The 16309-nt window shown below is 39.0% G+C and overlaps 1 protein-coding gene and 1 non-coding gene across 5 annotated transcripts in view; both read right to left on the bottom strand.

Annotated features, from left to right (window-relative positions):
* nos1apa (nitric oxide synthase 1 (neuronal) adaptor protein a) overlaps window positions 1-5937 on the bottom strand; it is a 205146-nt gene extending 199209 nt beyond the window's left edge. For 3 of the 4 annotated variants that reach the window (XM_031282404.2, XM_036007154.1, XM_031282407.2), the window contains exons 1-2: window positions 5692-5937; window positions 5254-5325 (exon numbers count right to left, since the gene is read on the bottom strand). In XM_031282404.2, the coding sequence (XP_031138264.1) occupies window positions 5254-5325; window positions 5692-5796 (177 nt within the window). In that variant the 5' untranslated portion in view covers window positions 5797-5937. Of the gene's footprint in view, window positions 1-5253; window positions 5326-5691 lie in introns of those variants that run through there. The other variant, XM_036007156.1, reaches the window with a different exon arrangement.
* A 9543-nt stretch (window positions 5938-15480) lies between these two features.
* Window positions 15481-15552, bottom strand: trnah-gug. Its single transcript has one exon. It is a non-coding gene; the product is annotated as a tRNA-His (tRNA).
* Window positions 15553-16309: the final 757 nt, after the last annotated feature.

Consider the following 16309-nt stretch of genomic DNA (forward strand, 5'->3'; position numbering starts at 1 on the left):
ATTTATGCAATGCATTGGATCAGCCAAGAACATTACCAGCTAGTTATTCAGTGTGCCAATGTGCTGCAATAGCAGCAATCGGCAGAATGACTATTATCCCCCATACTTATTCTTCATCTTCTGCCACATTTTTGTCCCGCTACTAGTCACGGAGCGTTGCCAACACACGCACACAAAATACATCAAAACGTGTGTAATGACCGGGAATGGTGTGCTATCATTTGAAAAAGAGATTTGCCGTACGGTTTTCACAAAATCGGCAAAAAAACGCCGCAAAATTTCCCATAGACTTTAATGGGAAATCTTCGGGAAATCGCTTAACATAGCTCAAAACAACCCCTCTCTGGGACCACACTGTATCGCCATACTTTAATGTAGAAAAATAATTAAAAGTTTAAACCGAAGACAAGACTTTGGCCTTTGTTGGGCTGAATTGGCATTCTGACATCAAGCACGGTTTCTACCAAATCACAGTTTATGTATTATCCAGTTTTCAGACAGTTTCAGATTTTCCAATGTGTGTGTATGGGGACAGAATGTTGAGAGTTAGAGGGGAAGACAGATGGGGAGCTGCAGTACAATTCTCTAAAATCTTTCCAAACAAATTGCTCTCTCCCCTACAATTTTCACTCTTCATACATTATGGTTGCTCAAATGTTTTTTTAAATTAACATAAGAGACGTCACCTGTTTCAACGGCCACTAGAGAAGTCAGCTGGTTAAGTCAGCTAAAAACTATAGAAATGAAATTATCAATAATCCATTTTATTTCTACATTACAAACAGCTTTACGAAATGGCAGAGTTTTAGACGGAGTGGAGCCTCAACAACAGCCCGAAAGCACGGTAACGTTATATGGTGGAGCGAGCTAGCGAGTGAAGAATCTCCATATCCTGACGCAGGTCAACATCGTACAAACCATGACTCCCAGCCATGGATGTAGTATAAGAACTGTGAAAGGACTCGCCGCCAGAGACGGTTTAGAACGGAGACGCCCCAACTCAGAGTAGTTTCCTGTATCTGTGTCATGTGGGCTCTGCCACGGCCACGCCTCTTGAGGAGAGTGGCGATTCTTTCGCCCCGTAGTCACTAAAGTAAATATTGGACCCGTTTTTCACAAGCTGCATATCTCCAGAACATTCTGACACTAACATGGCATTTTGTCACTAACATGACACCTCTGGAGAAAACAAACTTTGTTTTAACAAAGCATTTCTATTTCTCTCTTTTTCCGTTGTGCTCTTTCAGTCTCCTCAGACACATCTAATCTTCTCATCCCATGCTGCTCAATCTTCCTACAGGCAGTTAACTCTGCAAAGACAGATTAATGAGAAATTAATCCCTTTAATTCACTCTAAAAGGTCTCCTCTCCTTTAACCAGATAAGCTCCTGCCGGACTTTGCCAGATAGTGATAATAAATTAAATTTATAAAAGGACCTTTATATTACACGGCATATTCGTGTCAGCGTGGGCTTCAGCTGACGGGGGCTGTTCTCGCCATCTAAAGCTCCTTCAATCCATGTCAGATGGTTTACATAATTTATCTGCAAATATTTCATAGAATAAATGAATAAACAGATTTAGTACTGAAATGATCAGTCCATCAATTGATTAGTTTGAAGGGGAATTGATTAACACAGTTAGAGTGATTTTCTAAGTCATTCATCAAGCAGAAATGCCACTCATTGCTTGTTTCAGCTTCAACAATTCTTCTACTTCTAATTTATTCTGACATTTTATAAGCTAAATGATGACCAAAAACACAAACAAACACGGCTAATCAATAATGAAAATAATGGGGACAGAAAAGGGAACTATTCAACTATTCAAATACACTTGAACTAGTAAAGAAAACTTTTTGTGGAAGGGAGTTTCACCAAGTGAAGCTTGAATTGTTTTTTCCATCTGTGGTAAACTAGGTTTCCTTATTTTCTTCTGGGACGAGTAACTAATCATTCCAGATTAACATGCACAACACAACGTTTGTGTTTGTGTGTGTGTGTGTGTGTGTGTGTGTGTGTGTGTGTGTGTGTGTGTGTGTGTGTGTGTGTGTGTGTGTGTGTGTACTGTTTGAGATCAACAAATTTACACCGGATCCTGCAGCGCTGCACGCTTTGCTCCACTGTAGGTGGCTATTTCCCGCTTTGCCATGCCATTCGTTTGTTATCAGCTACTGGTTTACAGGTGACTCGTGCACACAATGAACAATGTCACCATACATCAACGGGTTGCCTGGCAACCAGCATAGCTATGACTTACTGTGCAGAAAGAGAAGGCTGATATAAATCTTGGAAAAGGGCACTGGGGAGTATCTTTCTTTCAGTAACTCCACAAGGCATCAACAATTACATGAAATTGAAAACTAGAAACTAGACTAGAGGTGTCTGTCCTTGCTTCATCATCCCTGACGTACTTTGAAAATGGTTAGCAAAGACGGTGTCAGGGTTGACTTATTTTTTTTTTTTTTAGATGAAGGAGATTGAAAAAAAATAATCTGTGGCTGCACTAAATCTCTGCCGGAGGAACCGACTCTTCGGACAGACTGCAACACTAAATGACTGAGCATGTTTTCTGAATTCCCAAAAGGTTTGTACCCACTTCTTGTAGCAACTGAACAGGTGCTTTCTAAATCGTTCTATTCACCATCATAGCAGGGCTGGGCAATATATCGATATTATATTGATATCGTGATATGAGACTAGATGTTGTTTTAGATTTTGGATATCATAATATTGTAATATGACATAAGTATCTTCTTTTACTGGTTTTAAAGGCTGCATTACAGTAAAGTGATGTCATTTTCTGAACTTACCAGACTGTTCGAGCTGTTCTATTATTTACCTTTACCCACGTAGTCACTATATCCACATTATTAATGATTATTTATCACAAATCTTATTGTGTAAATATTTTGTGAAAGCACCAATTGTCAACCCTACAATATCAATATTGAAGTATTTGGTCAAAAAATATTGTGATATCTGATTTTCCCCATATCGCCCAGTCCTACATCATAGATTTAGGGGGGGGGGAACCTGAGTATGGAAAAACATGTCATATTTCCCTGTGTGTAATGTGGCAGTCTGATGTGTCATTGTTTTGATGTACCCTATATTCCTGCTCATTCAACAGATAGAGTAGAAGCCTCTGATCTGTGCCTTCACCATGCTCAGTCAGCAAAACACTTCCCAGGCACTTTCTGGACCTGCTTCACAGTAAAAACATCCAGCAGTTTAGGGAGCCAAAACAACAATGTCTCTTGACCAAAGCCACCTTTTTATTGCTTCAGTCCTGCGTAAATCAAGACCACAAATTGCACAAATCACAGTGATTAGTGGAGTAATTTTGATGCCTCTTAGTCATTGTCATAAAGCCACAGAAAGAGCTAATTATATGCGTGTAAAATTCAAGTATCAACCTGAGAGAATTCACATTAGATTTGTTTGCTTTAATTTACCAAAAATAAACATAAATACAACACATTTTGGTTTATTTTCATACTCAACAAGAATTCAATAAAGAAACTCTGAATCAGAGTTTTAAAAAACGACATGATATATCCAATTCGGCAGTCAGAATTTTGTGGATGGTGTAAGCGTGTGTTAATCGATATGAAAACAATGTGACATAAAAACAGCTAAATCTTCTTGTCTAATAAGTCAATTGATGTTCATTTGCCAAAACAAGTTTGCGCACTACGTTAAGGTTTTATTTTCTCTTTCGTTTCTTAAATCAACAGTCAGTTCAGGTTGCTTTGGCTTTCCTTCTACTCAAGTGAAACAAATGCCTTCAGAGCTACTCCAGTAGTCCCATGCTTTCCAGTGTGACCTCTCTTCCAAGCTAGATACCTGTGGTTTCCCTCCATTGTGTTGTCAAGCCAGTGTCAAACCATTTTCACACTGGACGAGCCAAACCAAAGCCTTTTTTTCCTGCCAACAACAGCTGCCAAATCAGCACACTGGGAGGTCCACTTTATAGGAGCACGTCACTTCTCTGAACAGGGCAGTAAGAACATTTTGCACCTTATGCTTAACTCTGTGAACACTGAGTGTCCCTGCTGGAATTAACCTCAATACATAACAACGACATGCAAATACAGACTGAAATAAAATGTCATGAAAAGTAAACTGACGGTGCATATGTCCCTTATTTTACTCTGCTGTTTTGGTCCCAAAATCCTTTACATTTTTTAGGTAATAAAATACGAACAAATGCTTGTTTTGCCTGTGTGTGTGTGTGTGTGTGTGTGTGTGTGTGTGTGTGTGTGTGTGTGTGTGTGGTTTTGAAGGTATCATCGATTACTCACAGCACACCTACCATTTCATCACCATAATCCTCAAATACCTCTGTACCACTGGCACAACCTATATTAGGTCGCTAAGCCAACTGCTGCCAAGCTGACAGACACACTGATTAAGATTAAGTCTAGTTTCTGGAGCTGAAAAAGCTGTAAATCTTAGGTTTACACAGCAGAAAGAGGGAGAGGAAAAGGGAGAGGGGAGGGAGTGGATCACACTCCAGTGCATTGCTTCAAAGAAAACTTCCAAACAGTGATGGAGCACATGGGAGACTAAACCTCCTGCCGGGCAGGCCAAGCCTGGGACAGTACAAAGTCTGCACGTATAAACTCCAAGGTGCTTTCATTACTGGCATTCATACCGCCTATGTAGACATGATAACGCCGTAGTTAGTGTGTCCATCCAATCACTTTTTTCACGTTTTACACCATTTTATGCTTTAATTTGGTGATCTGATATGCCATTATCTGTGGCATTTAGTGAGCAAGGCCACCTAGTAGTCCAACCATTGTTAAAAGCATCGATTCGTGCATTTAGCATACAATTCTGTATATTTAAACTTTTTCTATCAGGGCTATAGTGGGCAAAGTTCCCCCAAAGCAACTATTACAGTTGTACAATATTGGTGTTCTAAATTCGGCATCAGAGATAAAAACCAAACCCCAAGCACTATAGTAACATTTCAATTCACATAACTTAATAGGCTCATATTTCCACGGTCCTACGTCACTATTAACGTCAACAGAAAGGACAGTGAACCAATTAAAAAAGTTGACGCTTTCATGGTATAAATTATTGTTTGGTCTTTCATACATATGCCGAATACAGCAGTGGACCACGGTTAATCTTATAACACCCCATGTCGTATTCTACAAGACATGGCCATTAGCTGATAAACGAGGATGTGAAAAAAATGCAATATTTGAAATGGGAGTTTTGTCGAGATTCCACTCACCCGTATTCTTCTCATCGCAGCCACAATCTCCACTCGGCTGCTCGGCCGCGTCACATCCAGACTGCCGATGTACTGTTGTCAGGGAAGTAAAATATGACAGGTACAACACATTATTGAAACAATAGTTGACATTAACTTGATTTTTATTTAGGCTACCTAAACCGTTCAAGTGTCAATTTAAGGGAATGACTCAACTACAATATCTCAACTAACTAACCTTAACTTAAACAATTTACTTTACTAGCTAGCCAAATCTCTCAGGATTAGCTAGATATCGGTTATTTCAGTTAGCTTGACCAGTGAAGTTTAATACAATACATTTTGTAGGCCTAGTGTTGGCTATTTAGACAGGTTGTCTACTCGAAAACTGTTACATTTGAATAAGACGTTAACCTATAGTTCTACACTTTGTAAGTTCGTAGTTGCTTGTGAATTTACCTTTGCCTCGAAGTTGATCCCATGCTGGAATGCTTCCTCGTTGTGCAACGGGATCCTCAAATCATGTCCATCATCAACGAGGTTGTACTTGGTTTTTGCAGGCATTTTCAAAGTGTGCACTACTCCACACTAACAGAAGAACCAAGAAAATATCAACGGAAAACAAACCGGGTCGGTTTAACAGGGAGTAATCCAAGAAAAAAACACAATTCCAAATCCGGTTAGTAGGTTACATGTTCTCCATCGCAGCAAACCGTCCCAGCATTGCAACGCTACTACACCGCCCTCAACAGCGACCAAGTGGCGGCAACTACTTTACCAGCGCTCCGGCGCACCGCTGCCCTGCTAATATTTACCGGAACAGCTTTAAAAACACATGCAGGACAGCGGATACAGCGATATACGAGGACAGATGTGTTTTCCTGACTTTTCCTGTGGTGAGTGTGGAAGTTGGTTGGGTCCTGCCTCCTGCCGTGGACTCTCCCCCCGCATGGAGAGTGGGTGTGATTGGAGGAGTCCGGGGTTCCCACCTGTTTCCATTGGAACAGAGGCGCACCGTGGCTCTCTGGAGGAGGGGCTCAGAGACTGGTACCTGCCCCCTCTCTTCCCTCCTACCTTCCACCATGACTTACACACACACACACACACACACACACACACACACGCACGCACGCACGCACACACACACACACACACACACACACACACACACATTCATGGGAATGAATAACCATAATGTCACTCACACAAACAAAGGAGTGGTGTAGCCGACTGTACTGTATATACACATGTTACATGTTATGTTCTTCTGTAAACTCTGGCTTTGTAATTGACAAATAAAAAAACAATTTTCGGAAAAAATGAAATACCTGTTTACTAAGGCAAAAGGAATGGCCTATATTTAACTGAAGAAAACGATGTGTCAGAAAACATGTGGTTTAATCATCACATAAAAGAATGAATGAATGATCAAAGATACTGGCTGGAAGATGACATGGTAATTTACACCCTAGGAATTGAACTCTAAGCCCATCTGTTTGGATGAGAATAAGAAATGTTAAAGGCTTCTGGTTGATGTAATAATAATCACAAACCTCTGCCTCTGAATAAATAAATAAAAAGGGCAAGGCTACCAACTAGTGGCCACATCTGCCACTAATGCCATTAATGTAAGAATAAGTAGGCTATTGATATGATTTCTCTCTTACCAACTGAATTGATCAATTCAGGCTTAAATATTTTTTTGTGAACAACTCATCATTCATATTAACATATAGAAACATTATAGAAAGATGTGGATAAAACCAGCCATATGGGCATAAATGTTGTCTCAACCCTTAATAAACTTAAACTCCCTTAAATCTCTAAATTTAATTACAGGTGATTTAATTTTTGCCAGTGAACAGGCTGCTGTAATAATCACACATGTAAGGACAGAATAACATCTAAAGCGTTACTTTGGGCTTTTAAGAATTAACTGCTGTGTAAACAAGCTTTAAGATTCAAAAAAAAAAATAACCAAGGCCATCTATTTATTACTGTATCTATCACAAAATAGCAAAATTAACCTTAGATCCCAAAGGTCATGTAACATCAAAATGAGACTTTAAAAAAACACTGATTCATAATTGCTTCAGTAGGGATCAGAACATATTTAAAATGCTGAACAATGCTGCAAAAACACTAACATATTTCAAATATTATAAGCCTTAAACACAATCTGGTCAAAGTACGACACGTACGGGCGCTGGGTGAGCTCACCTGGTAGAGCAGGCACCCGTACATAGAGGTTCACTCCTCGACGCAGCAGCCGCAGGTTCGACTCCGCCCTGCGGCCCGTTGCTGCATGTCATTCCCCCTCTTTCTCCCCTTTCATGTCTTCAGCTTTCCTATATATATAAAAAAATCTTTAAAAAAAAAATAAAAGTACGACATGTACATTGATAATATGCTACTATGTGTTGTTGGTAATTTAAAAAATATCCTTCACAATGAGCATCTTCCACACATTCTGTTTAAGCATCTTGAATAAAAGCATCTCCAGACGTTCCATAAAGCACAGTGATATGTCGTCAGAAGACACAGTCGAGCTGCGTTCATGTTTAATGCAGTTGTCATGTTGTATAATGCACATAGACCATCTGTATCACCCTGGGAGTAAAGATGCAGCGCTCTACGGGGAGGAAAGTGGAAGTGGGGCAGCAGTAATTCACATTCTCACCACCTCTTTGGAAATATATAATGTAGGCCTACTGCTGCTAATGGCATCCTGAGGGCTGATACGGTTTCAGGGTGATGTTGCTTATGATTTACTCTGGATGCTATAGGTTCAAATCTGGCATCTGGCTACCAAATTTTGTTACATATCATTTCACATCCCTCTCAATGATTCTATGCTTCACTGTATAGAGTTACATAAAATCCTTAAAATTTTTTATTTTTCTGTATTTAATGTTAATTCTTCTTATTAATGTTCAATATCTTTGTTTATGTATGCACCTATCACCAAGGTAAATTCCACTTAAATGTTACCTATTGTGACACATAAATGCTTTTCTGATTTTTTTGGGGATTTTTTTCTTCTGATTTCTAAACATCATCATCATTCATTAAAATGAATTCCCTCATTTAGCAACGCCGTTCATTTTTGAAAGCTGCGTATAGGTGACGCATCTTTGAACAGAAAGATTTAAAACAATCTTAATGTCAATTTTATTTGTATAGCACCTTTCATTAAATGTAAACCCAAAGTGCTTTGCATTAAAAATAGCATACACATCAAAACAAAGCATTAATAGAAATAGGATTAGAACAATATGAGACCATCTCAAAGCTTTAAATGACTAAGCCTCACGTTTTCAAGCCCATGTTGAAATTGAGGCCCACACAACACTTATTTGATGCCTCTTTTCTTTCGCTATGCAGTATTGTGATGGATAAAATAGCTGTATTACACTATTTTACCTTTTAAAGTCCCTGAGGTCAGGACCACCTTGCCCTCACGGCAGCAAAACAGCTCGATGGCAGACAAGAACAGCTGCTGTCCCTGCACGAGGAATTATTGCTGAATATAAGGGACCCCATGTGCTCTTAATGCTCTTTTGAAAGGATAGAGAGCAACCTAATCCCTGCCAGGTCTTCAAATACATGTCTGTTGATTAGGGCTTTAGGCTTTTAAAGCATATGCTCCCTACTTGAACTAGGTTTTGGAGATCAGTGCAAAACACCATGGTTCCACTTAAAAGCCAAAATGCAACATGTAAGGATTTCACAGCCACATACTCCAAAACAAAAAAAAACAAAAACGCTGCAATACTGGAGCCTCTTTCTGCAAAGAACTGACAGAATGGGTGAGCTATACATAAAAGACCTCAGTGTGCGTCATGGAGTCAAGGGAGATCTACACAATACCTGTAATCCTGCATAAGACACCATGTGTGTTCATGTATTAGACAAATCAGATGTAACGATGTGTTAGGTGAGGATGTGGTGAAACTGTAACTGTTTGAGGTGAACTGTGTTAGGCCTAACATTGGCAGTTTATATCAACGATGTTCCAATTCCGGGATTGTTCAGGTGCCGCCGGAAATTCCTCCGGACGTCCCTCTTTTTAGTCCGGATGTACGTCACCTTCCGCTTTCTTTGTGTTGGAATTCTAAACTCCGGTGGATTTCTGAGGACTATGGTTAACTGCTCCTCAGATCTCTGCAGGGTAAATCCAGACAGCTAGCTAGACTATCTGTCCAATCTGAGTTTTCTGTTGCACGACTAAAACAACTTTTGAACGTACACACAATACCCGAGGCTATTTTGCAGAGGTACCGTCATTGTGTCCGGGGCTTAGCGCCGCCCAAGACGATTGTGATTGGTTTAAAGAAATGCCAATAAACCAGAGCACGTTTCTCTCCCATCCCGGAATGCTGTGTGGACTAGCCAGACCCTCTTCCGCAGCACTGTAGAGGACGGTCTGGCAATGCAGTGACCTGTTTAGGGTGTACACCACCTCTTGCCAAATGCATGCTGGGATAGGCTCAAGCAAAATAGTTAGGAAAATAAATGGATGGCTGTGGTTTTAAAGCTAATGTATACAGGTGTTTGTATTTACAAGGAGCATAATCCCAAAATGTGTAATAGTGTCCACAAACCCTCAAATTTGTCATGGCAGGCCTACAATCCATTAATTGATACCATTTAAAGTTGATTTTTAAGTGAGTACAGCAGCTTTCCAAGTATTCTGATGGTATGTTTTTGGTTTTGACTAGAAGAACACTGCTAGCTGAAGTAAATGTATGTAAACAATGCAAGTGTTGAAAATCAATTATGGAAATGTTTTATGAGGCTATAAATGCAATGAACCCATTTATTCAGCCTTAAAGAAACATAAAGTTGTTTTTTTGTGGGAAACACTGATTGTAAACATACCGAGAAACAAGAACATTTACATGAAAATTTCAAAATGGGCCTTTCAATGATGATGATACAATGAACATAGGAAAGAGAGAATTAACATTTTAAGGTTTAAGGTTAATTTAAAGGTTACTGTGTTTTCTCCCAGGGGAGAACATTTTCTTGGGGAAAAGGAATTGCTGCATAAAGATTTCAATTTGTTTGTGGTGGCTGAGACCTGAGCTCTGCTAGGATCACCTCCTTTGTAGAAGGACCTAGAGTGACATTGTGTTCACAGTGGTCCAACTTGGTTCACATCCATACAGAATTGTGCTAAACTAGGATGTCTGTGGATAGACATCACAATGGACACTCAATAGTTTTCTCAGTGGTGAGCAGTGAACTGAGATTTCAGACTCTTACTTATCATAATCATTTTGTGTCATCACTGATGGCTGCAGAGTTGAACAACTATAATTTTTTACATCTATAAAATGTAGCTTATTGAATTGTGGGATTTTTGAGGCCACTAATGGCGGAGAATAAATGTAGTGTGTGTTGTATAGTAAATACAATAGGGAGTGATTTCGGACACAGCCGGAGTCTATTTTCACACTACTCTGGTTATATCTGAAAATCTTTTCCTTCGTCCACATTAAACTGGTACTTTTCACATCCAAAAACTGACCTTATTAAAAAACTGCTCTCTTGAATGGTTTGATCTGAACACACCAGCCTCATGAGTCAGTGTGAAACAGAGCTTTGGTTTTCTTTTGGTGCCAACTCCATTCAGTGTGAGGTCACTGTGTCAGCAGGAGCCCTGAAGCTTGGATACTCTCTCTTTTCTGCATCAATCTCAAACACACACACACACACACACACACACACACACACACACACACACACACACACACACACACACACACACACACACACACACACACACACAGAGCCTTACACATCTCGAGGGCCTCTTAATCTAAATTAATAATGGCGATTTCAAAGAATGTGGGGCACACACTGCAAGGCGTAAATCCACTTCTCATCTGAGAGTTTCAGTGAAGAAGACAAGACAAGAAGGGAACAAATGATGACAACAACACATTTCTAATTGTTCTTGAAGCTGTGTTACAACATGGAATATCGATGGATTTCAGCTCACACTCAGGGGTAGATTACTTCAGATATAATCTGCCGCTGATATACAAACAAAGACTTATGGAGCCAACAAAATCCATTATCTGCATACATACAAGGCTCTTAAACGCGGCGTTAATTAATACAAGTAAGGAGCTCGGACTGCAGTTAAATGACTCTTTGTTGTGTTTGTTGAGGCATCAAATGGATCATTTATATACATCCCTTTGGTGTAATTAACACTGAGAGTTTTATATGGCTTAGATGTTAGGAAAAGAGGATTCCTTCATAGTGGTGTTTGGTTAAATTAGGCTTTCAAGGGCTCAATAATAAGAACAACCAATACTACACTCATCTAATCACAGTGCATATTTAAACTATTTAAATGCTTTGTTTCTGCCAAAACTGTAAAGAGCCTACAGTCATGATAGCTGCGCTAGCTCTGTGAGGTTGTACATAGGCACAATCAATGGTACTTTGAGTTTGTAAATACTAAGGTCAGCTTGGTAAAGTTTATCACGATTGTCATCCTCTTAGTTTGCCATGTTAGCGTGCTAACTTTGACTACTTAGCAGTAAACACAAAGTACAGCTGAGGCTGATGGGAACATCATTCGTTTTGTGTGTGTTTGGTCATAAAGAAAGGACTAGATAAGTTAAAATGTTGATCTGATGAGACTGCAAGATGGAAATCACCAGTAATTACAATTTATCCAGACAGGCGATTGAAATGTCTGTAGCCCAGAAAATATCACAGCAATCCATCAAATATTTGTTAAGACATTTTACTTAAACAACACATGTGATCCTCATAGTGACACTGAATAAAATGTACAAAATATTATGGCAATCCATCCGGTAGTTGTTGGGATATTTCAATCTGGATGAAGTGGTGGACCGACTGGATGACATCCCTAGAGACATGCTAGCTAATAACGTCCATATGCCAATAATATGGAACAACCTGCTTAGAGGTTCAGAAGCCCAGGGCAGTGGTTAAAACATGGAACAGTTCATTGTGCAGTGTACAGAATATAATATATGGAGCAGTCTGCAACCACACAGCCCTCATAAACTGAAGAAAAAAGTGCTGGTATGAAATGGAAAACAGAAGTAAGGGTGCCACCATGTGGACACATTACGAAGTGCTGAACATTTCAACTTCTCTGACCAAAAGAATCTATTTATGTGAATCTGCAAAAGAAAATTCACACAATAAAAACATATTTGTATTTGCACAATTGAATCAATTAGTTGTGTTTTTAGCATGAATGACTTCTACGAATAAGATTGCTGAAAATGTCTGACAAAAGTGAGTAAAGAGGTAGTGCATGTGGGAAAACTGCACAATGTTGTTATTTATATTATATATTCTTTTTTATTGCATCCAAAAAAACACACATTCATATATATTCATATATATTCTCACACATAAGCTTATCTTTTTAACATCTTGTGATATTATGATTTAATCTTAACATTTACGAGAACACAAAACATTTAATTGCACATTAGGAACTGAGTGGCTACATCTGTGCACTGCCTTCAATTAATCACATCCAGAGAGCAATGGCAAGAATACAACACTTACTGTATGAGCTGCTACTATTTTGTGAGTTTTCTTTTCCTTGGAATACTCTGTGTTGAGTGACAAAATGTGGGCCACAACTTAAGCCCAGTTTCTTTTTGTATTTTTTTGGCAAATTGGCACCACTAAAAAGTATGCTGAATAAGATATCAGCAATTCCTGATTCTCCTTAATTAAATAACTAAGTTGTAATTTAATGCGGAAAAAGTTTAATAAAAAAAGAAAAGTCCCTACAGAACCCCCTTCTGATATATTGGCATAATCTGCTAAATAATTCCCAAGTTATGTGACAAATGATACAACATTAAGTAAATGTCATCTTGGCTGCCAATGTTGTTAAATTCTCCCCAAGTTTGGGTCACAATGCTGCTGAAACATGTCTGATTGGGTAGTATTTGGTTCAGAAGCCTAATCTGCGATTACTGACGATAGAAAATGCTGCTTCGTTCCACTACAATCTAACGTTAACCTACTGTAGTCTATATCCTTGACGTTCCACTTCCGGTGCTCTAGTGCTGCAGGAAATTCTGCCGGATGCATGTGTTTTTTGCTGATGTCCATTTCCTTCCGCTTGTGTTGTGTTGGAATTTTAAACACCGGTGGATTTATGAGGACTATAGTTAACTCCTCAGATCTCTGCAGGGTAAATCCAGACAGCTAGCTATGTCTAGACTATCTGTCAAATCAGAGTTTTCTCTCGCACAACTATTTTACAGCGGCTCCGTGTATTGTGATTGGTTTAAAGAAATGCCAATAAATCAGAGCACGTTTTTCTACCATCCCGGAATGCTGTGTAGTCCACACAGCATTCCGGGATGGTAGAAAAATGTGCTAGCCAGAGCAAAGCCAGACCTTCCTCCGCTCTGCAGCGTGTGGATGGTCTGGCAAAGCGAGACTAGCTTACTATTAACTATTAAGTAGCTGCATGCTAACGCCAGATAGCTGTAATCTTGGCGGCCAATGTTGGTCATTTCTCCGCAATTTCGGGTCACATTACTGCTGGGACATGTCCGGTTGTGTAGTATTTTGTTTAGAAGCCTTTATTTGTGATGTTTCACGGTACAAAGTCCTGCTAGGCTATATACTCTGATGCAGTAGCTCCAGCTGCTACCAGGCTGCTACTAGTGAAACAAAAACTGGTCTTTTTCAGAAGGGAGGCTTAAAGAGACATGCGCTCCAATGGCCAGTATGAGAAAGATAAAGTGCTTTGTGAACATTAAAGTCCTAGTACAAACACAAAATACAAGTATGAAGCTGAAAATGCTATATAATAGTACCCCTTTAATCAAACAATCAACATAATTTGATTAGTTTACAAGGATTATTTATTGACCTAGGTGACAATGTCTTGTCTTTCTCAACCAATGACAACATGCAGGGAAAAATGTAATGGTGTAATGGTTTCAGCCAATCAGAGCTTGAGCCAGTAAAAATGTGTAATTTAGTTGCTTGGCAGCCGGAGGACTCTTTTATGAATGAGTAAATGAATTTGTATTCAGCCAGCTTTCCCTGGAGATTGAGGTCCAGTAGGTTTTTTTCTTCCCCTGAGCTGTTTCACATTCTCTCATAGTCAACCAAACACATTGGCCCTCATTTATCAACATAACGTAGAAACCAGCACAGATATGAGCTCAGAAATCATCTTACGACAGGCTTCACGTGTGATTCATGAAACGTTCGTATCACACCAATCAGACCGTAAGGATGGTCGTACATTGGTAAATGCAGCAACTGGAAACGATCGTAATTTAAATATCACGCCCCAATATATTCTTGTTTTTGAGGCCTCGTCCCTACAATTTACGACATGGCGAGATGTAATCCGGCTAAGAAGCGGCACTTTTCAGAGGTGGAGATTGAAACCCTGATATCTCATGTTCATTTGCACTAATGTGTGTACTATTTGGCAGCCTGAAAACTGGTATTTAAAGCTGTAGAAAGAATGCGGAATGGAAAGAGATCACTGATGCAGTAAACAGTGTTAGTAAATCGGACTCCAGCTGAAGTTTATTTAATGTACATCCTTGACATATGTATGCGTCCTAATAGTAATATACAGGCTTATATTGCAATATCTTAGGCCTGCATGGTGTACCTATATTTAAATAAACACACAGTAGCAGAGTTTATGCAGTGTCTTTTATTTTCCTTGTGTTTTTTTCATGAGTCAGAACCAGGCAACAGCTGTGGGGTGTAGGTCCTGACCCCCACCCCGCCCCCCCGCAATTTACGCCTATGATAGTATTTACAACAATAAAGCACAAGTAGTGCAGAATAGTCTCAATTCATATATTCTTATGTTACAACTGGTCCATGTGCTGCTAAATTTAAATAGGCTTCTCCTGTAAGTATTGCTGGGTAGTAAATGCATTACATGCATATATATATATATATATATATATATATATATATATATATATATATATTTATTTATTTATTTTTTTTTCCCTATTAAAAAAAAAAGTATAAAATTGCCCAAACCTATACAAATGACTCAGCATTATAGGCCTAATTTTTGTCTTTTGTGGCAACCTATTATGTTATGTTGCTTTGTTGTGTTTATTTGTACATTGTAACAATAAGTTTCGTTCTAACTTTTTATTATTTTAAGCCAAACTGTGATACCAACGAATAGCTTTTTTTTATGACGTTGTAGGCTACAAGAGCCGCAGAAAAGACTGCCGTGACCCGGATTCGAACCGGGGTTGCTGCGGCCACAACGCAGAGTACTAACCACTATACGATCACGGCGAGCTAGTCCTGGAACTTCCAATAGAGATGATCCAGAACAGCGTGCAGTGAAAGAGGAGTAGGCCTAGGCTGTCACTGTGTTATCGTGTTTAATGATTGTACTAAACATCGTCATTAAAATCCCATTAGTTCCCCCGGAATTTTTCCGAAATATTCAGGTACAACGTAGGTGAAGAGGGAAGTTTTAAATAACTAGCCTACTGTAATACTTTGGTTAAAAATCCTTCACATCCGTTGTGTTGTTGGTGGCAGCAGTAGCAGGTAAAAGTCTTAAACTTAAAGATAACCTAATGTTGTGTTTTGCAACTCCAATCACAAAAACATCGAAATATGCATGCAGTTAAATAAGAAACTATAAAGTAAGAATATAAAAAAATATATAGCTAAAGTCTATCAGCAATTATTTCATCAGCAGTGTTGATTCAAGATACACTGGGAGGTAAAATGGTGACAGGATGGTATTTAGTGTTGGGATCAAAGCAGTTATAATGATTGTCATGAACCAGCTCAATATCAAGACAAAAGAAGTGAGACCACACAGAATTAAGAATTACATTAAAGCCAATTCATTTAACCCATGATAAATCTTACTGAAAATGTTTTTTTTTTGAAAAATGTATATGCGTATTATCAGTGGTGTAGTGAGTGCATGTGTGAAAAACCAAGCAAACAGAACTCAAAATACAACCTAAACCAAAAGAGAGAACTAGAACTGAATCCCCAGCCCTCTTTAAAGAACAAAGAGTCAATCAGGTGT

The sequence above is a fragment of the Sander lucioperca genome, chromosome 11 (assembly GCF_008315115.2).
Source record: "Sander lucioperca isolate FBNREF2018 chromosome 11, SLUC_FBN_1.2, whole genome shotgun sequence".
Lineage (NCBI taxonomy): Eukaryota > Metazoa > Chordata > Actinopteri > Perciformes > Percidae > Sander > Sander lucioperca.